This window comes from Argentina silus (genome assembly GCF_951799395.1).
Source record: "Argentina silus genome assembly, chromosome: 2".
In the NCBI taxonomy this organism is placed as follows: Eukaryota; Metazoa; Chordata; class Actinopteri; order Argentiniformes; family Argentinidae; genus Argentina; species Argentina silus.
In genome coordinates, this window is record NC_139656.1 from 21,086,158 (window position 1) to 21,107,739 (window position 21,582).

General features: G+C 42.5%; 2 protein-coding genes across 3 annotated transcripts; both read left to right on the forward strand.

Annotated features, from left to right (window-relative positions):
* The first annotated feature begins 778 nt into the window (after positions 1–778).
* Positions 779–12,186, forward strand: LOC310824379 (segment polarity protein dishevelled homolog DVL-2-like). 2 transcript variants are annotated; one of them, XM_083697213.1, is made up of 15 exons: positions 779–1,154; positions 3,656–3,725; positions 4,153–4,298; positions 4,634–4,743; positions 4,881–5,007; positions 5,124–5,214; positions 6,904–6,973; positions 7,095–7,234; positions 7,383–7,459; positions 7,634–7,701; positions 8,079–8,225; positions 8,426–8,557; positions 8,738–8,914; positions 9,042–9,260; positions 9,443–12,186. In XM_083697213.1, the coding sequence occupies exons 1-15, from the start codon at positions 994–996 to the stop codon at positions 9,991–9,993; spliced, it is 2,286 nt and encodes a 761-aa protein (XP_083553339.1). In that variant the 5' UTR covers positions 779–993; the 3' UTR covers positions 9,994–12,186. The 2 variants fall into 2 exon arrangements, with proteins under 2 accessions (XP_083553339.1, XP_083553340.1); XM_083697214.1 differs by having other exon boundaries at positions 8,079–8,213.
* A 1,252-nt stretch (positions 12,187–13,438) lies between these two features.
* On the forward strand, positions 13,439–21,575 carry LOC310821292 (very long-chain specific acyl-CoA dehydrogenase, mitochondrial-like). Its single transcript, XM_083693273.1, has 20 exons — positions 13,439–13,747; positions 13,833–13,899; positions 14,727–14,801; positions 15,080–15,152; positions 15,382–15,446; positions 15,565–15,699; positions 15,900–16,044; positions 16,215–16,344; positions 16,469–16,594; positions 16,726–16,924; positions 17,037–17,141; positions 17,240–17,326; positions 17,836–17,898; positions 17,999–18,100; positions 18,223–18,320; positions 18,422–18,494; positions 18,630–18,702; positions 18,822–18,894; positions 19,169–19,244; positions 20,570–21,575. Exons 1-20 carry the CDS (start codon positions 13,704–13,706, stop codon positions 20,705–20,707), a joined length of 1,947 nt encoding a protein of 648 aa, XP_083549399.1. The 5' UTR covers positions 13,439–13,703; the 3' UTR covers positions 20,708–21,575.
* Positions 21,576–21,582: the final 7 nt, after the last annotated feature.

Consider the following 21,582-nt stretch of genomic DNA (forward strand, 5'->3'; position numbering starts at 1 on the left):
CTCATCAATCAAAGGGCATCATTTCAAAAGGTATTTATGTCCACATGCAACTTGAGTGTGGTTCACACTGCAGGCCTTAATGCGCAGATCAGTTGTTGTTGGAATACTGCTATGAATGTGGTTTTTGCCTCTTCAGACTGCCAAAATAGGATTTGAGTAATTTCAAACTGCCATTGTGAACTAGACTTTTTTTTTTTTTGCATGCATAGGCTACCTGTTGGCATGCATTAGCTCATGTACTGTACATTATTAGCATTTTGCTCATCAGTTTGGATATGTTGGGCACATGCTCTTCAGTATGGCAGTAGAGCAGCAAAATAAATCTAACTTTGTAACCTTTCCTTTTCAGACACTGCAGTTTGTGGCAGCGTGACTCTCGGCCCTGTGATTGTTTTTCAGAGAAAATAGATAATCAAATGGACCATAATAATTAATGTTATTTATCTTGAATAAACCTTGATTTAATGAATGCAGTCTTTGGACTTTTGTATTTGAGTGTCTTGGCAACTGTGACAGCAGGCTTGGACAAATCTTATAGATAATAAAGTATAATAATCAATTTGTACCATGTGAATTCGGTCATGAGTAGCCTACAATCCTGTCTCTGGAATTTCAATTGGATGTTCTGAAGGGGATACTGTGGAGGGGCGTAGATACGCCTATGTATAACGTCATACGCCGCGTTGGCTACGAGCAGCACGGATAGCTTTGTGCCCCCTCCTCCCTCACTATACACAGTTGGTGCCGAAAAAGTTTTGGAGAACTGTATGAATGTCAGCGTACCTGAGGGATTTAACGGATTTCACAAAGGCTGAAAGATACTTACGAATTTAATTTGTGCATGGACGGCTTCAAGTACCCGAATACAGAATTTAAATGCTATCTATTTTGGAGGTTTGGTAGTTTGGTGGGTAGGGTAACTTTACGGTTTGATCTACTCGTACTGTTCTAATCCATCGGGATAGTTTTGAGGGACCGAGAAGGGCTGGTGAAATGGCGGAAACCAAAATAATCTACCACATCGACGAAGAGGAGACTCCGTATTTGGTGAAGATCCCCATACCCTCTGAACAGATAACTCTGTTGGATTTCAAACAAGTTTTGAATAAGCCCAATTATAAGTTTTTCTTTAAATCTATGGATCAGGATTTCGGGTAAGTTGCTGAGATGCTGCTGAGTGTGCGAGGCTGTCCTAGCAAGGCGATGTTTTGCCCTAAATGGTCTAATTGATGTTGGACAGAATTGTAACCCTTGAATTAACTTGTCACGAGGAAATTAAATCCAATTCCACCATAACAACGAAAGGAGGATGCAGAGGTTATGTAGCCTATGTATAGCTGATTACCTTACAATTGTAGTAGTAGTAATAGTTCTAATTTTACAGCTGACAGTGACCAAGGGAGTTTTTTTGTGTTTTGGTTATTTTTCCATGCCATCAGTCTCCTGACGAGCATCCATCTGAGCGTCCGCTGAACTGATATGAGGGAACAATGTTGCAATTCAACTTATGGTGTTGGCAACAAATAACAACGTTGCATCTCAGCGAAATGGTAACAAGTTAACATAATTAATGAAATTGTATCAACGGCTCTCCAAGGGGAAGTTTTTAGAGGTGATTCACTACTTTATTTTAGGAACACTAGATAAAAGCAAACAAGTGAAGTCACAAGTATATCCACATAAGTCTTTGTATTCCTTCAACCGCTGATTTGTTTATGATCACCTTTTGAATCTTTACTTTTGTACAAATAAACAAATTCATAATTCCCTATTCAACAGTGCTGTTTTAAATCGATTTAACCAGAAAATATGTTATAGTCTACAGCACGGGTGTCTTTTAGCCCCTTTTTCATTTTGGGCTTCATGCCAGATTCTCCCCTCTTCACAGCAGCTGCACTTCCTCCTCAACTTCATTCCTTCTCGACCCTTAAGTAGAGTCAGGAGAAAACACTCTTGTGCCAGCTGAGTTTTCTACAAATTATCCTTTCCTCCTGGCATGAGGTTTGATTCACAGATTCACAGTTCCAGTGATTTAGCATGCCTGCATGACTTATCAACAGTATACATGGAAAGCCTATTATATTTATTCTCAGACAAATCTTATTATATCATTAGTTGATGAGTACTGCCCTCCCTTGTGCAGCCCATCCTGCATACAGGCCAATTATCCAGGGGGTCACAGTAACACTGGAGGCCCACTGTACTGTACATTTAACTTACAGAGTGCTGACATTCATTAGTCTACGTATGAAAGAGTGCGCAACTTGGAGTCTGTAGGCTTTGAACTACTACAACATCCTGTTGCAGCCTTTGACAAAAACAATGTAGTACTGAAATGGTAGAGAGTATCTGGACATGGCCAACACAAGGAAATTGTGAATTTAGAGGGGTAAACATGAGACATCTAGCTAATCTATGAAACTGAAATGCATGTAGTTTGGAGTAATGCAGCTGATTGTTCATGGACAACAGATTTAGATACAGTAGTCACAGTAGGTGAAGTCCATAGGAAAGAGAAAACATCACCTCAGAGAGGCTTCCCCTGCCAGAGAGGAAGATGAGGTTGCAGTCACAGACAGTCTCACTCACTCAGACACCTCATGTAGAGTGAAAGGTGCCTTCCTACAGAAAATCCAGTTATGGCTCTGTTGAGACTTTATAACAAGACGAGCAACATCACTTCACACAAGTTACAGATTTGATCCGTTTTGGATGGCTGTAGGCTAGATGTTGCACTTTAGGAGAACCAACAATGCTGTCGCTAGCAAATCATGCTCTGTCCCACCAAAAAAGTGAACTTAAAATTATTTAGAAATGACAGACAAGGGGATTGTTCTAGATACGTTGGAGCTATACATCCTTGTTGGAACACCTCCCTCAGCTTGTATATCTCTAATCATCCTTCAGTGAACAGGGCCATCTCTTGAGCTTTTGTGAGGACCTGAATGTTATTTGGAGTCTAGCCCATACCATGGGACAAAAAAAATGCCTTATCTCACGCTCTTGCAGGCATGGGCAGGCACCCGGGTATTCCCACAAAGTGGAGATGATGGGATAAACCCATACAGACCAAATAACATGCATCCACAATCCAGACAGGAAAGGAATAGGCTATGTTATGATACCACAGAATCCTCTGTGTGTGCGGTTTGTGTTTGTGTGGGTGTGTAGAAGGAGAGCGAAAGTTGCTGTTGTATGATAGGAATTTGGTCTTGTTTCACAGACCACTAGTGTGTATCATTAAGATATGAACCATATTGTCGGCCTACTTCATGCTGAAAATACACAAAGCCTTAAGGCTGCATTATAGATTGGTGTGTGTGTGTGCCTCATTCACAAACTCTCAAGGCACAATTCAGCCATTGTGTTTATTTGAGATAATGTGAGAATATGTGAGAGTGTGTGTGAGAGAGAGTTGATGTATGAGATTCTTTAACTGTCTGTTGTATGTCTGTGATTGGTATGAGTTTAACGCAGCAAGTGTGTGACTAAGTGATTGCATTTATGAGATAATTGTGTGTGTGTGTGTGTGTGTGTGTGTGTGTGTGTGTGTGTGTGTGTGTGTGTGTGTGTGTGTGTGTGTGTGTGTGTGTGTGTGTGTGTGTGTGTGTGTGTGTGTGTGTGTGGTCCTGATCTCTGTGTTGTATGTCAATAGTGTGGTGAAGGAGGAGATTTCAGATGATGCTGCCAAACTACCTTGCTTCAATGGGAGAGTTGTGTCATGGGTAAGATGTTTTATTCAGTTGCCTTTTAATAAAAATTAAAACAAATAAAATAAAATAAAAAGTTAATTTGACACTTGACATATACAACAAAAACATAAACATCGGAAGCTGAGACCTGATGCTATTCAGCTCAATCTATTGTAGTGATTTTATGTCTCATTGCCTGTCCACTCAGCAACATCAATACATTTTCTTCGTTATACCAATTATTATGACCAGTTTTGTCAATGCAGTGAGCTATTGGTCAAGAACAATGTCATGCATAGTTTTTTTGTGTGCCTTCTTCTATTGATGTGTTTGATGTAATTCTTGTGAAGTAGGTGATGAAAGGATGCATGGGGTTGGGGTGTATCTTTTTTTTTTACATTTTCTCTCTCTCTTTCTCACACTCTCCCCTCCCTTTCCATCTCTCCTTCTTCCTCTCTAGCTGGTGTCCTCAGACAGCCCCCTGGCCGAGCCCCCCCCACCGCCAGTAGAGGTTCGACCTGAGCCCTCTCCTCCCCCTCCACCGCTGCCTCCCCCTCCAGTGGAGAGGACTGGGGGCATCGGAGACTCCAGACCCCCTTCGTTCCAGTAGGTTTGAGCCCCACAATCCCTTCTTTTAGGGCCTGAAAGTTTGCAAATGGTGCAATAAAATGTGTCACCACACAAAGTTTCATGTTTCAGCTCCAGTGAATGGTTTAATAGTACAATGAGAGAGGGACACAGAAGTGATGAATGCTTTCATTCAGGAAACCAAATTAATTGTTGAAAACAAACCAAGCAGGATATTGAGGAATGATTTCCAGTCATTTCTGTTAATTATATCAACATGGCATTGTACATCAATCCTCCTCTTCAAGTGGGCTAAGGTCATTGCTGGTAATTAAGTAAAGGCTTTAGTTCCACCTAACGGCCCTCTCTCCCAGCCCCAATGCGGTGGGTAGTGTGGAGAACCTGGACGATCATACGGAGACAGAGTCGGTGGTCTCTTTCAGGAGGGAGAGGCCAAGACGGAGGGAGAGCTTGGAGCAGCATGGTGAGGATCATCATACTTCCATATGCAGACTCTATGAGCAGTAGTTCTTATGACAACATAATGCTGTAGGATCAGCTGCTGCGGGAGTAATGCTTAGAGATGTTATTAAGGTGATGGTTCCTTTCTCTCCTCCACAGGCCCACGTATGAATGGACAGAGCCGGCTGGAGCGCCACCTGGCGGGATACGAGAGTGCCTCCACGGTCATGAGCAGCGAGCTGGAGACCACTAGCTTCTGTGACTCCGATGAAGACACCATGAGCAGGTTAGGAAGGATGGGCAATGAAATATGACTGTTGAGATGGAATTCAGACTGTCTACCATGGGGCCCAGAGTGGATATGCTTTCTAATGTTGTACAACCCCTCTTTTCTCGTCCAAGGTTCAGCAGCACCACAGAGCAGAGCACAGCCTCTCGTCTCCTGAAGCGACACCGCAGACGCAGGAAGCAGCGCCCCACTAGGCTGGAGAGGGTACTGCTTAGTGACTAAATCAATCATCCATATACAGTGCATTTGGAAAAAATTCAGACCCCTTCACTTTTTCCACATTTTGTTATGTTACAGTCTTATTCTAAAATGGATTAAATAAAAACATTTCCTCATTAATCGACACACAATACCCCAAAATGACAAAGCCAAAACAGGTTTTTAGAAATGTTTGAAAAAAACTAAACAAAACTGAAATATCACATTTACATTAGTATTCAGACCCTTTGCTATGGCACAAAATTGAGCTCAGGTGCATCCTGTTTCCATTGATCATCCTTGAGATGCTTCTATGACTTGATTGGAGTCCACCTGTGGTAAATTCAATTGATTGGACATCATTTGGAACAGCACACACCTGTCTATATAAGGTCCCACAGTTGACAGTACATGTCAGAGCAAAAAAAAACAGGCCATGAGGTCGAAGGAATTGTCTGTAGACCTCCGAGACAGGATTGTGTCGAGGCACATATCTGGGGAAGGGTACAAAAAAATGTCTGCAGTATTGAAGGTCCCCAAGAACATATCCATCATTCTTAAATGGAAGAAATTTGGAACCACCAAGATTCTTCCTAGAGCTGGCCAATGACTGCTGACCAAGAACCCAAGGGTCACTCTGACAGTGCTCCAGAGTCCCTCTGTGGAGATGGGAAAACCTTCCAGAATGACAACCATCTCTACAGCACTCCACCAATCAGGCCTTTATGGTAGAGTGACCAGACGGAAGCCACTCCTCAGTAAAAAGCACATGACAGCCCGCTTGGAGACACCTAAAGGACTCTCAGACCATGAGAAACAAGATTCTCTGGTCTGATGAAACCAAGATTGAACTCTTTGGCCTGATTTCTGGAGGAAACCAGGCACCGCTCATCACCTGGCCAATACCATCCCTACGGTGAAGCATGGTGGTGGCAGCATCATGCTGTGGGGATGTTTTTCAGTGGCAGGGAATGATAGACTAGTCAAGATCGAAAGATGAACGAAGCAAAGTACAGAGAGATCCTTGATGAGAACCTGCTCCAAAGTGCTTAGGACCTCAGACTGGGGTTAAGGTTCACCTTCCAACAGGACAACAACCCTAAGCACACAGCCAAGACAACGCAGGAGTGGCTTCGGGACAAGTCTCTGAATGTCCTTGAGTGGCCCAGCCAAAGGCAGAACTTGAACCCGATCTAACATCTCTGAAAATAGCTGTGCAGTGACACTCCCCATCCAACCTGACAGAGCTTGAGAGGATCTGCAGAGAAGAATGGGAGAAACTCCCCAAATACAGGTGTGTCAAGCTTGTAGCGTCCTACCCAAGAAGCCTTGAGGCTGTAATCGCTGTGAAAGGTGCTTCAGCAAAGTGCTGAGTAAAGGGTCTGAATACTTATGTAAATGTGATATTTCAGTTTTTTATTTTTTTATAAATTAGCAAACATTTCTAAAACCCTGTTTTGGCTTTGTCATTATGGGATATTGTGTGTAGATTGAGGGGAAGAAAATAATTTAATCCATTTTAGAATAAGGCTATAACATAACAATGTGGAAAAAGTGAAGGGGTCTGAATTCAGAAAGTATGCACTGTACAGTATATAGCAGCAAAGACATATATTTTGTGGTTTGTGTTTCTCTGTGATGTAATAGGAAGTATGTTTTGGTTTTGGTTGTTGAGAGTTGTGTGTTGTGTTGCAGGCCTCATCATTCAGCAGTGTGACGGATTCCACCATGTCACTTAATATCATAACAGTCTCTCTCAATATGGGTGAGTTCCTCAGACTTCCCCTCCTCCCTAATTTCCATTTTCCCTTACAACTGACAACACTGCTTTCCTGTTGCCCTGCTGTTAGCTTGCCTGTAATCTTCCCTGCTTTTCTCACGGGCAGAGAAATATAACTTCCTCGGCATCAGCATTGTGGGTCAGAGCAATGAAAGGGGCGATGGCGGCATCTACATAGGCTCCATCATGAAGGGCGGAGCTGTTGCTGCTGATGGGCGGATCGAACCAGGAGACATGCTGCTGCAGGTGAGGAGAGGGAGTGACCCCATTCAGAAGAACCATGGCACACACTCTAAATTGTGTCATTGTTCTGACTGCACCTAATTTGTTGCCGCTACCTCCCTCCTCTTCATCTCCCTCCCACCCTGATTCCTTTCATGTTGCTCCAACTCAGGTGAACGACATCAACTTTGAGAACATGAGTAATGACGATGCAGTTCGTGTGCTGAGAGAGATTGTACATAAACCTGGGTAGGTGCCATTGTTTGAGACACTCAGAAACTCTTCTTTCTCTTCTTTAAGATCAAAGAATTCAAGGACAATGGAGTGTGCATCTCTCCATCATTAGTTTATTGGATGCACATTATCTGATGTGCAGAATAAATAAGGTGACCATAACCCTGCATTTCTCTCTCTCTGTCCCAGACCGATTATCCTCACAGTAGCTAAATGCTGGGACCCTTCACCTCAAGGCTACTTCACCCTGCCACGTAGTAAGTAGCTCATTATTTATTATCGTGTATATCTAGTCTCTAGCCATCTATACCAGCTAATGTGGGAGAAAAAATACCTTCGGGGAGTGTCTTCTCTAGGAAGACACTCTCCCGACAAATCTAGAGTTTGGGTAATTGGAGTTTAGAATGAAGTGGAGGAATCAGAGGAGGAGGCTCAGGAATAACACTCACTGGATTTCCTGCACGTTCATGTCCCTCCCATAGATGGTTAGTCTGAGATGGTTAGCCTGGAGCATATGTCATTTGTGGGAGGCAACACGTTTGACTTGGGAGACTAGTCTATATCCATTCAAAAATGTACAAAACTAAAATAAGTCAGGCTTTATTCCTCTTCCTGATGTGCCTTGTCTTTTCAGATGAGCCCATTCGACCCATAGACCCTGCGGTGTGGGTGAGCCACTCAGTGGCACTGACGGGCGCGTACCAACCCTACCCTGGCAGCTCCTCCCTCAGCACCATCACCTCCAACTCCTCGGTCACTGAGACTGAGCGTGAGTTCCCTGGTTTGTCTCCACCTTCTCTTTGTGTATTTCTGTACCTCACCGTCTTCATTTGGCTCTGCCTGGACTATATGTTCATGTATTTCTCTTACCTTCTCTAAGAGGAGTTCTGTTGATACCGCCTTAGTATTTGCCTGTCTTTTTGTTGTCTTTAAAGCCATTTTCATGTCGAGGTTCTAACTCTCTCTCATTTGTGTCCTCAGGCTTTGATGAGTTTAACCTGTCTCTGCACTCTGACATGGCGTCTGTGGCCAAGGCCATGGCCTCCCCAGAGTCTGGCCTAGAGGTTAGAGACAGGATGTGGCTGAAGATCACCATCCCCAACGCATTCCTGGGTGAGAGCTTGGCAGAACATGATACAGGGAAGGTAGAGAGACTGAAGGTTCAAGATGATTTTAGTAGATCAGTGGTGGATTTAGGGATTAGATAGGGGTAGATACTAGTGATTATGTTTTGAAGCTGATGTTTGAGAATGACCCTGTGTGTGGGATGGGGTTCTTGTGGATGATTGACAGGTTCTGATGTAGTGGAATGGCTCTATCATCACATCGAGGGCTTCCAAGACCGCCGTGAGGCACGTAAATATGCCAGTAACCTGCTGAAGGCCGGCTTTATCCGCCACACTGTCAACAAGATCACCTTCTCTGAACAGTGCTACTACATCTTTGGAGACTTCAGCGACTGTGAGAACTGTGAGTTACACAGGGCCAGGCATCTGATGTTGTTTTGGGTTGCAGGACTAAGGACCAATAAGGTATCACACAGCAGCAACATTATTAGACATCAGAAGACATTATTCTGTGTTCTTTTTTTCCCCAGACATGGCCAACCTCTCCCTTAATGACAATGACGGCTCCAGTGGGGCCTCTGACCAGGATACGTTGGCTCCCCTCCCCCTCCCGGGGGCAACCCCATGGCCCCTGATGCACACCTTCCCCTACCAGTACCCCCAGCCATACTCCAGCCAGCCACCGCCCTACCATGAGCTTACCAGCTACAGCTATGCCCCAGGGAGCACGGGGAGTCAGCACAGTGAGGGTGAGACACCAGGGCCCAAGGAGGGGGATGTTGCACGTGTGGAAAGAGGATGTAAAACAAGATTGTAGGGGATCAAAGGGTTCAGGCTGTCATACGAGGTTTACTTTTTGTTGGTGTCCTCATGTGTTCATAGCTCTTGAGAGGCTTGTTCTCACTCTGTCCTGTCCTCTTCTCTTCTGCAGGGAGCCGGAGCAGTGGCTCCACCCGGAGTGAGGGGGAGAGACGGCGGGGAGGGAAAAGTGGAGGGGCGGGCAGTACGAGTGGCAGGGAGGAGAAGTCTCCAGTGGGTGGGGGAGGGGCAGACTCGCGCTCTGGCAGCGGCAGTGAGTCCGAGTACTCGACACGGAGCAGCCTGAGGAGAGATCACGGCTCAGCCACCCCCAGCGAGCACAGCCACCTCAGCCAGCGCTCACACCACCGTGCCCCGCCTCCTCACCTCCCCTTCCCACCTGGCATCCCCATGTCCTACAACCCCATGATGCTCATGATGGTACCCCAGCACCCCCACCCCCACGCACACCCACACGCCCTCCCCGGTCTGGGGCCTCCCCACCCTCAGCTCCACTTAGGGCCCTCTCTCCCTGGCCTGCCTCCTGGCACTACGCCCGGGGGACCCCCAGGAGCACCCCCGACCCGTGACCTAGGCTCTGTGCCCCCAGAGCTCACCGCCTCGCGCCAGTCTTTCCACCTTGCCATGGGGAATCCCAGTGAATTCTTTGTGGATGTAATGTAAAAGTGGAGAGGGTATTATGTGAAAGTTAGTGTACAGATGCATATAGCACAAGGCAACTTGAGAGCAGAGGATTCAGGGTACCAGCAACTCTAGTTGCTTTATGTTGAACTTTGAGAAAGCTTTAAAGCCTCAAACCAACCCTTTGTGATGTCAGTTACTCAAGGTTTTTTTTATGAGATTACTGTTTCCCTGACAGGACAGTCCTCTTTTTCCTCTAGACTGGTTACCTGTGCCTCATGATACAAGTTGAAGTACAACCAATGATATGACCTTTCAACAAATCAACACCTCTGCAGTTAGTATACATGTTTGTCATGCAATCACATGGTTATAATGTGACTTGACATATAACCCAAAACATGACCTCAAAGCGTCTTTGGAGAGTGTTGCACCATGTTCCAAAAATGAATGTACTTTAGTAGATTACAGTAGAAGAAATCAAAAGATAATTGGAGAATGTTTGGTTTTATTGAATTTGACAATGTACCATGGACCAACAGACATGCTCTGTTGATGAACAGAAATAAACTGGGGAGTTGTATAAAGGTTATAATCTGGTACAATGGACACATTGCAACGCATATTGCTCAAGCGATGAAATAACCAGCAGCAATTCTAAATTCCTCAGGGACGAATGGGGATTTTTGCCAACAGTCTAAAAGGATTTTTGTATGTATACAGTATGGTGGAGTAGACTACACCTGAGTATGTGAGTGATTATTTGTTCCTTATTTTCCAAGAATGTATCAACTCTTATCAATTAAATTCTGTTGGATCAAAGTTACGCAAACCTATTTTTCTCATCATGCCTTATGTTGCTCATACATGAACATAATATTCATGATCATTACCGTTTGCAAAAATGCAAAATGTAACTATTAAGTAATATATACTTTGATAATAGTAGTTCCCTGACATGCATTTTACATGTGGTTTTCCCCAAATTGAGATTGCATTCCCTTTTTGTGATATGGTGCATTCATTGGGACCTGACAAATTCTTGACTTGTTTTTTCTCTTGTAGCTCCATCCCCCAGCACCAAGAGGATGACATAGCGCCCCCTCAAACCGTTGATGCACAAATTGCAGACTCATAATACTCACAATACTTTAAAAAGGGATAATCTGGGGTTGTTGCATCATTTTTTAGACTTTTCAATTAACCATAGTCATTGATTTGAACTTATAAATGGCTCATGAAGTTAGTCCAACTGTCTTATCCCATCAAAACCCAAAATATAAGCTTGTTTTACTCGTTGTTTGTAAACAATGTAATGGTAAACAAATACTGTGTAGCTTAAAGGTTAAAATTATCATTTTGATCGCATGGATGGTCTTTGCATTCATTGCTCTGTCTATGAATTTGAGAGTGGTTATATTTCTCCACCCTTATCCCTGTTTACCAAAAAAGTAGCCGGGTGACCACTTAGTTATTGTTTTAATCCCAGATTTCCCCTTTAACCAGAATTAATATAAACTCTTTTAACGATGTTAAAAGGATTTCAATCATATAACCAAATTTAAAGTACAATAATCTGTTAACGTCTAGAGCGTGGAGGCACATTCACTGCCGCCTTGAGGATAAGATTTGAATTATTATTATTTTTCAATGTTGATAATGTCACAGGTCAGGTGGTTAAGAATTTCCCAGGTCCTTTGGCAAAGCACATAAATGGCAAAATGCTGTGATGGAAACCAAAAGCTCTTGGAATGGTACTAAACACTACCAGTTGGTAAAGGTTATATGTTTATTGAAATAGGTGTATTCATGTGTTCACATTTTGCCTTTTGATATTACTGCTTGATGGCAGTTGACATTTTTTAAAAGATCTGTTAAAGCGTTGAGTTTGTGTTTACATGTAGGCCTACTCACACTAAGGTATTTGGAGGTGTGGTAAGATCCTAATACTGTCATTGTTGGTACATCACTGGTCAGGTTGATGACTGGGAGATGGGACCTGGTACAGCAGTATTTGGGATAGCAGTTGGGGAGGGTCAAGATGGTTTTTTTAATAGAAATTGTTCATATAGCTCTGATCTCGCACTTCTATCGACAGTTTTGTAACTGAATACACATTGTATATGTTTATATAATCTAATTAAAGGCGCTTGATGAAGAGAATCATATTCATGTTACTTATGACAACGTACTGCATTTGTTTGCTCATTTGAGTCACCTTTCAACTGAAATACATTTTTATGATTTAAAGTTCATGTATGTTTGGTCTTCTTTTTGCTTTCCTTGCCTCCCAATGATAGCCTTAAACCTATTTAATGGGTGAAGAATGAGGAAGTGTACAGAACTACTGTATACACTCACTGGCCACTTTATTAGGTACACCTGTTCAACTGCTCAGTAACACAAATATCTAATCAGCCAATCACTCAATGCATTTAGGCACGTAGACATAGTCAAGACGACCTGCTGAAGTTCAAACCGAGCATCAGAATGGGGAAGAAAGGTGATTTAAGTGACTTTGAACGTGGCATGGTTGTTGGTGCCAGACAGGCTGGTCTGAGTATTTCAGAAACTGTTGATCTACTGGGATTTTCACGCACAACCATCTCTAGGGTTTACAGAGAATGGTCAGAAAAAGAGAAAATATCCAGTGAGTGGCAGTTCTCTGGGCGAAAATACCTTGTTGATGCCAGAGGTCAGAGGAGAATGGCCAGACTGGTTTGAGATGATAGAAAGGCAACAGTAACTCAAATAACCACTCGTTACAACCAAGGTATGCAAACAGACCATCCCTGAATGCACAACATGTCGAACCTTGAAGCAGACGGTCTACAAAAGGGGGTCCAACCCAGCACTAGCAAGGTGTACCTAATAAAGTGGCCGGTGAGTGTATACTATAGGCTATTAATAGACCAATTTATTACCACCATATAAAGATTCTAACCTAACATTTCTGCTGTTTAATTTTGTGTTTAATATTAAAGGAACAATCTGGGATTCAAACAACAACAAAAAAAACAGTCTCCCCGCCACTTTTTTGGTAAGAGATGTAACCACTCTTAAATTAATAGACAGGGCTTTGGATGCAAGGACTGACCATTCATGAGATCAAAATGATAGTTTTAAATATGTTTTAAAGCTAGTGCTTGTTTACAATTACATTGTTTATAATTAATGGAGTAAAACAAGCCTATATTTTGGGTTCTGATGGAGTAAGACAGTTGAACTAATGAGGCATGTATAGTCTTGAAGGATATATATAATTAGTATGATATATCATACAACATATAATTAATTTAAAAGTTTTAAAAAATGATGTACCAATCCCATATTTCCCTAGTATCAGAGACCCTGACCCAAAAGAAAAAATAACCCTAACCCTAGAGAACTACTATTCCCACAATGCCTGCTATTTCATTACGTGTTCGACTGTACATAGATGTATGAACCAGTCCCCAGTCCCAGTTCCCGTCCAATAGGAGTCAGACGGTAGGTTGTATCTAGCGTCCGTATGTTTATATGAAAGCCATTTTCAACATTGAGAAGATTGCAGGTTACGCAAAGCGGCAGCTCCTACGTACATAAGGACAACACCACTGTCAACAACAATATTTGACTTCTTGCTGCTTGCTCAAACAGAGTTCAGATTCAGAAGGAAAAAGACGTCCATATCATTCGCGTCACCGGACCAGAAATAGCTTTTATATTTAGGTATTTCACACAGCCAGACCTTATAACACCGGCAATTCAGTATGCTTTTGAGCAAAGCACTTCGTCTCTCTCCAGCAATTTCCGGGTAAGCCTTTTATTCTCCACTGGCACTAATAAAGCACTCGAATCTTTTGCATTTGCTCATACTGTTTTAACTCACATTCGTATAGGGCTCAGAAACAGATCGCAGCCGCCGCCGCACAGAATGCCCGCCTCTACGCCACTCAGGCCGCAGAGGTATGTATGAGCGCTGTCACTATATTCAGAGCTATATTATTTTCCTGGAAAAGCTTGGACATATTGTATCAGTGATTGTCCTAACAATAATGTTTATGTTGGCATTCTTACAGTCCAGGGGATATGGGTGAGGTGTAGGTCGTTATCAGTGGCTTCAAATGATTATCTGCGTCGTATTATTTGTGAATGAAAATTTTATCCAAATGAGAGAAATATCTACAGAAACCCATACTACAATCAAACATATATATGACGTTAACATCAGACACGTACAGTAGGCTACAGAAAGGGATATGACCCTAAAAGAACCTAAAAGACTCAGTAGGGGAGAGTTCACGGTGGAACCACGTGACTCAAATGTAGGTTAAAGGTGGTAGTGGTGTTCAGTTCTATTTCGATTCAATGATAGACAGGGGACAGACTGTCAGGCACAATAGTGACCTCTTTTGAAGAAAGATAGAAACACCTTTGTGATTCCATACAATGTTTATGGGAATTGACTGAACATAAATATGGAACATAATATAGTTAATTGGTTATGTATTAATTAATATTTTGCCACAGATGACTCTTCTGATGTTCAAATAAAAGGAAAATAGTTGTGCTCACACAATCATCATTGGTGTGTTGGAAGAGACAACGCCTATAGCTTTGACAAAGCCTTCCCTTCCTACAATTTCCCTGTGCACAATTACACAACACTTCTCCTACCATTCAGACCAATCATTTAAGCCATTTCTTACTTACTTCAGTCACTATATGTTCCTGCAATGTAATTCCATCTTTTCGCTCCACTGTGTATAACAGTTTGTGCTCATCTACTACAGGCGGTGCTGGACAAGCCTGCTGTTGGTAGCACCACAGCAACCAAGGCTGCCACTGAGAAGAAGACGCAGAGTGCGGTAAGACTGGGAGAGTTCTCTTTCCTGTCACAACACCATCATGCCAATTCTGTGTTTTCATGTCAGCCTTTCCCTCTACAAAATGTAGCTTATTCAGCTAACATAATTCTGATCTTTACATATTTGACCATACTGTACACAAAATGATGTGCCGTAAATGTTTGGGTCTTTTAAAGTTATTTTTTTTACCGTGCTTTGAGGCTTTTAGAAACAGCTTCTTTATGACAGTTGACGCAACCATGATGTATCATCCATGGTGCTATATTTATCTCTTGTAGGAGTCCAAGTCTTTTGCCGTCAACATGTTCAAGGGCCAGATCAGTACTTCACAGGTGTTTCCGTTCCCCTCAGGTGAGTGGACTATTATGTTTAGATAAAATGGCTACCACATGGTAATGCATGCCTTGGTGCTGGAGCCCCTCCCTTGCCTCCATGCTCTAGCCTTTGACATTGTTGGAATATAGACATAGGTATAATACTCATTGGTTGGAACTAGAAACTTCTATAAAGAGTATGTATACTGTAGATGGATCAGGTTTGAATTGTGTAATGGATTAAAGACGTGTGGCTCTTTTTTCAGTGATGAATGAGGAGCAGACTCAGTTCCTTCAAGAGTTAGTTGGACCTGTCGCCAAATTCTTTGATGTGAGTTGCAATATTTCCATTTCTTTTAACGATTTAACGATTAACCTGTATTTATAGCATAGCTTTCCTCTGATTCCAATTGATTTCCTCTGTGTCCCTGCCTGCCTGGCTGGAATAGGAGGTGAATGATGCAGCGAAGAACGATGCTCTGGAGAAGGTGGAGGACCACACCATGCAGGGGCTGAAGGAGATGGGGGCCTTCGGCCTGCAGGTGCCCAGTGACCTAGGAGGCCTTGGCCTCACCAACACACAGGTGAGCTGAGACACCTAACACACAACACTTAAACACATAGGTGAAATAAAAGCAGAGAGTAACTGTGACAGTTGGCTGAAAGGGATGGGCAGAGTTCAGAAGAAAGTTGAAGTCTGACAATGTGTACTAAGACTTTGATACATTTTGGTGGAAGCACTGTGAGTAAAGAACGCAAACTATTTTTTTGTGTCCTCAAACAGTATGCCAGACTTGTGGAAATTGTTGGCATGCATGACCTGGGGGTTGGCATTACCCTTGGTGCCCACCAGTCCATTGGTTTCAAGGGCATCCTGCTGTTTGGTAATCCCGCCCAGAAGGAGAAGTACCTGCCTAAACTGGCCACAGGTAAGAGACTAGGATGAATGGACATGTTCCTACTCCCTGGTTCACTAATGCTGCATTGTATTTCAATGTGCTCATTACTATCTTAAGACCCAAGGTAATTAGTGTTATATGGCTGCTATTACAATGTTTTTTCTTTCTCTACCTTTGCATCTGCCTTGTCTTTTCTGTAGGGGAGACTATTGCTGCTTTCTGTCTGACAGAGCCAGCCAGTGGCTCTGACGCCGCCTCCATCAAGACCACTGCAACCCTTTCATCTTGTGGAACCTACTTCAACCTCACTGGGGGCAAAATCTGGATCAGGTACAAGCAAGAACGTTTGTATGGAAAATGTAATGAAACGCAATAAGCTTCTGGATATATGCAGTATGTTGCATCTCTTTTTCTTCTCATTATGACTGTCTGTCTTTTTCTTTGTTTTTGTCAGCAATGGCGGACTGGCTGAGATCTTCACAGTGTTTGCTAAGACACCAATGAAGGATGAGAAAACCGGAGAGATGAAAGACAAGATCACAGCCTTTGTTGTAGAGAGGAGCTTCGGTGGAGTGACACAGTGAGTGAAGGATGAAAGTACGGAAAAGGGGTGGGATGGGAAGAGGGAGATTATTACTGATTTGTCACTCAACATGTTTTGTGAATATTTAACGTTTTTTGTTAACCCTTTCTTATGGTGTCTCTCCCTAGTGGCCCCCCTGAGAAGAAAATGGGCATCAAGGCATCTAACACAGCAGAGGTGTATTTTGAGAACGTGAAGGTGCCCATGGACTGTGTGTTGGGAGAGGTGGGCGGCGGCTTCAAGGTGGCCATGAACATCCTTAACAATGGCCGTTTCGGCATGGCGGCTGCTCTTTCTGGCACAATGAAGGGAGTCATCACCAAGGCTGTAAGTCCCTCAAGGAAGGATCTCTCCTGAATGAAGAACTATTCTCTCAGTATTTTAGAAATTCTATTATTTGACTCTGGACTCCTGTACTGACTCCTGTCCCCTCCCTCAGGTGGACCACGCTGTGAACAGGACCCAGTTTGGGAATAAGATCCACACCTATGGGGCCATCCAGGAGAAGGTGGCCCACATGGCCATGCTGCACTATGTCACTGAGGTACAGGGACATGGCTAAACTAACACACAGCCACTGGCAATCAGACCCATCTCTATCATTCTGGTGTAATGTTGATATGCCTTTCCTCTTTCTCCCAGTCTATGGCCTACATGATCAGTGGAAACATGGACAGTGGAGCAGCAGACTTCCACATTGAAGCTGCCATCAGTAAAATCTTTGCCTCTGTAAGTATGCACAGCTTTTTCTCTCTCTATTCTATCGTCCGTTAAGAGATTAAACATTTACTAGCGGCACCCCGTCCTTACAGACATGAGATCATTGGATCTATGAATTTGTTTCAATGCGATTTTGTTTGTAGGCCTGTGTAACAATTTGTAAGACATTGTTACAAAATAGCTTTACAAAACAAAATGTAGTAGTACATTTGTAGTGCTCTTACAGTTTTCAAAACAGCCTATTGTGATGTCAGCAAAATATAATGTCACTATAGCTCTAAAGCCCTGTTGCCCTGTGTTATCGATCACGACAATCAAAAAAAGTGGAAAATAAACAAAACTTTGCAACAGAGTAAATTCTAAAGTAGCCCAGTCGCTGGTCATGAAAACCCAAAATCATAACAATCAGCCCTGAATTGCAGGAGATCCATCGTAGTCCCCTTGCTCTTAGCGCATATAATAGATGTGTGTATTGCTGAGTAAGCCTCTTTCTCTCTCTCTCTCTCTCTCTTTGGCAGGAGGCAGCCTGGACAGTGACTGATGAGTGTATACAGGTTATGGGAGGAATGGGCTTCATGAAGGTGAATCTGAATGGCTGATTTTTCGCATATTTGTCATGTATATTCTCTGTCTTTCTGTGCCTTTGAACTCTAAAGGTTGTTTCGATGTGTCTGTATACAGGATTCTGGTGTGGAAAGGGTATTGAGGGACCTTAGGATCTTCCGTATCTTTGAAGGAACCAATGACATTCTCAGGCTGTTTGTGGCTCTCAACGGCTTCCAGGTACGGAACACACCTTACCTGTCCTGTTTTGTCTGAACACACACACTGCTTGGTCTGTGTGTCTTAGATATATCTATGTGAGATTGTGTAGGGTGAATCATATTTATATCATGTGCTTTCAGAATGCAGGGATTCACCTGAAGTCTCTCCAGAAAGCTCTGAAGAATCCACTGGGCAATGCTGGACTGCTGGCTAGTGAGGTTAGCAAGAGGGCCAAGAGGTAAGTGGATAGAGTAAAAAGCCAGTTTGACAATACTTAAGACATATCCACACATGTGCTCATCTCTTTAATCATCTCTGTTTTTGTGACTCTCCTCTCAGGAGAGCAGGTCTGAGCACTGGACTCACTCTGCAGGGATCCGTTCACCCAGACCTGGCTCACAGTGGAGATCTGGTAAGGCTGTGTCTGTGTGGCATTTAGTCCTCCCAAATGCCTTAACTGTATATGTGTAGGCCTGCTGTGGCTTTATGTAATTCATGTCCATAATATGTCACTCCCAATTGATTGACTTGTCTGTGTCTCTTCCAGACAGTTAAGGCCATTGAGCACTTTGGAGTCACTGTCGAGGACCTGCTGCTTAAACATGGCAAGAAGATCATTGGTGAGTGCATGTGTGGCAGAGCATTGTTACACTGTTTGAAAAGATCTAACTAAATGTGGACTTATGTAGTGTATAATGGCATACGTCATAGATTCTTATTCTCTTTCTCTCCAATGCAGATGAACAGTTTGTGCTGAAGAGAGTGGCTGACAGTGCCATTGACCTGTATGCTATGGTTGTTGTCCTGTCCAGGTAATATTACTGATTCAATTAATTCAATGAAACATAAAGACCTTTCACTTGCGAGAATATCCTAACTGCATATTAGCTAGCACATCTGTGTCATCTGGTGTTCTTACCTCTTATGATATGCCCTACTCCTCAGCCCTTATCTATAATTTGATATTGTCTTGCTGTGGTCAGAGTTTCTCTGGTCCACAGTATGAGTAGTGGTTAGTGAGAGGTGGTGTAGTTTAGACCTAGCACGGCCACAAGCCAGTTCTGATTCTGTGTCTCTGTCTCTCAGGGCATCCCGCTCGCTGAGACAGGGTGATGCCTCTGCCCAGCATGAGAAGATTCTGTGTGAGACCTGGTGTATTGAGGTGAGTGTCTCCCATCAACAAAGCACTCCATTGAATTCATAATACATACATACATACATACATACATACATACATACATACATACATACAGTGCCTTCGGAAAGTATTCAAACCCCTTCACTTTTTCCACATTGATTAAATTAAAAGAATTTGCCACACACAATACCCCAGAATGACAAAGCGAAAACATGTTTTTTGAAATTTCAGTAAATTCATTAAAATTTAAATACTTCATGTACATAAGTATTCAGACCCTTTGTTATGACACTCTTAAAATTAGCTACAATGCAAAAATTTCATCAACAAATCACTCTAAGTTGAATTGAGTCCATCTTAATGCAAGGATAATAGTTCATGTAAATTTGGAATAAATATCTTTGTTGTTATAGGGTCTCTGATTTGCATAGGAATCAATTACACACTGTGTGGGTCAGGTTGTCATTACAAACTGAGCAAATTTCATAATTTTCCCTTGATCCTGAACAAACTCCACAGTCCCTGCCAGTGACAAACATACCCATAACTTCATGCAGCTACCACTATTCTTCACACGAGAGATGGTGCGGAAACTGCATTGCATGTGCTGGATTTGCACCAAACTTAATGCTTTGTAGTGAAACCAAATAAACACATTTCCAGACACTTTCTTTGCTGTATCACTTGAATTCGTTGTTGCAAACACAATTATGGATATGTGAGAGATTATTTTCCATTAAGGGATTCTTTTTGGCAACTTGGTTATAGACACATTTTGTAGAGTGACTGAGAGGATGTCGTCCCATTGACTGTGCTTTTTCCTCTCCACCATTCAACTTTGTAGATTTTTTTAAGTCTCCCCAGGCCTCAGGGTCACATTCCTGAGCAGTTTTGTTCCCCTCAATTTGCTCAGTTTGTAATGACCACCTGATCCACACAGTGTGTAATTGATTCCTATGCAAATCAGAGACCCTATAAAAACAAAGATATTAATTACATGAACTATTATCAAGTTATTGAGTGATTTGTTGATGACATTTTTGCATTTTAGCTAATTTTAAGAGTGTCATAGCAAAGGGTCTGAATACGTATGTACATGAGTTATTTCTGTATTTCAATTTTAATACATTTACAAAAATAAAAAAAAACCTGTTTTCGCTTTGTCATTCTGGGGTATTGTGTGTGGATTGATGGCAAATTCTTTTAACTTAATCCATTTTAAATTGAGTCTATAACACAACAAAATGTGGAAAAAGTGAAGGGTTCTGAATACTTTCCAAAGGCACTGTATGCATACATACACCGCACACAAACACACTTCTTACCTCTTTTCTCCTCCGTCTACCCAGGCCCATAACAGAATCATGCAAAATGTCAAGGATCTCAAGTCCAGCTCCACCACGCAGGTGTTCAAGAACATGAAATCCATCTCCTCAGCCGTGGTTGAGAACGGTGGAATTGTCTCTCCTCACCCTCTGGGCTTCTAAACATCTCCAGACCCCACTCACATAACCAAACCCATTGAGAGAGAGCTCTGCTGTGTAGACTCACAGGCGCCCCTCAGCAGAAAGACCTGTCCATCCTCACAGCCTTTTAAACCAATAATGTAGTAATGATTATGTCCAAGATATTGGATGGAACGACCCACTTTTATATGATGTGTTGTGCATGTTGGTATATCAAGATGACCAGGAGGTTGAGGAAGACAGTCTTTGAAGTCAGTGTTTGACAGAAGACAGTGTTTGACAGTCTTATGATGGTTTTTGTATGACGTTGTGTTGAGACTACATAGGCGTTCTGCATTTGGACTTATTTGATGCATTACTTTTTCTTTCATTCATTGTAATTAATTTCTCTCTACCGTTGTTGAGTTGTGTGTGCTGCACTTACAATGGTCTCTACAGTTATAGTCGGGTGAACAAAGTAGGAACATATCACATTCCCAGCACTATGCTTTTCTGTTCTGTTAAGCTTCGGTCTGCCTTCCACTACTTGTTATGTTTTACTTTCCATGTTGCAGTTGTATAATTTGTCTGTCCGTTAAGCACATTGTACACAGGTTATCTAGTATTTATTTGTTAACACTTTTGTTAAGGTCACGATCGTGAGACTAGCCTGCAGGGATAATGGTGCAGCACAAACACACAACTCAAACACACATCAGTGCCTGATATTGCTATTGCCTTTAGCAGGAGTTGCAGCTCTATTTGAATTTTCTTTTAAAGATGTAGTGCATTGTGTTTCTATACCTTAATCATAGTAATTCATGGAGAACGGTTTGTAACTACTTTGATGTGTCATGGTAATGTCTAAATTAATGTAAGATTAAAAAATAAAGTACAAACTTTTTGTTCATTTTATT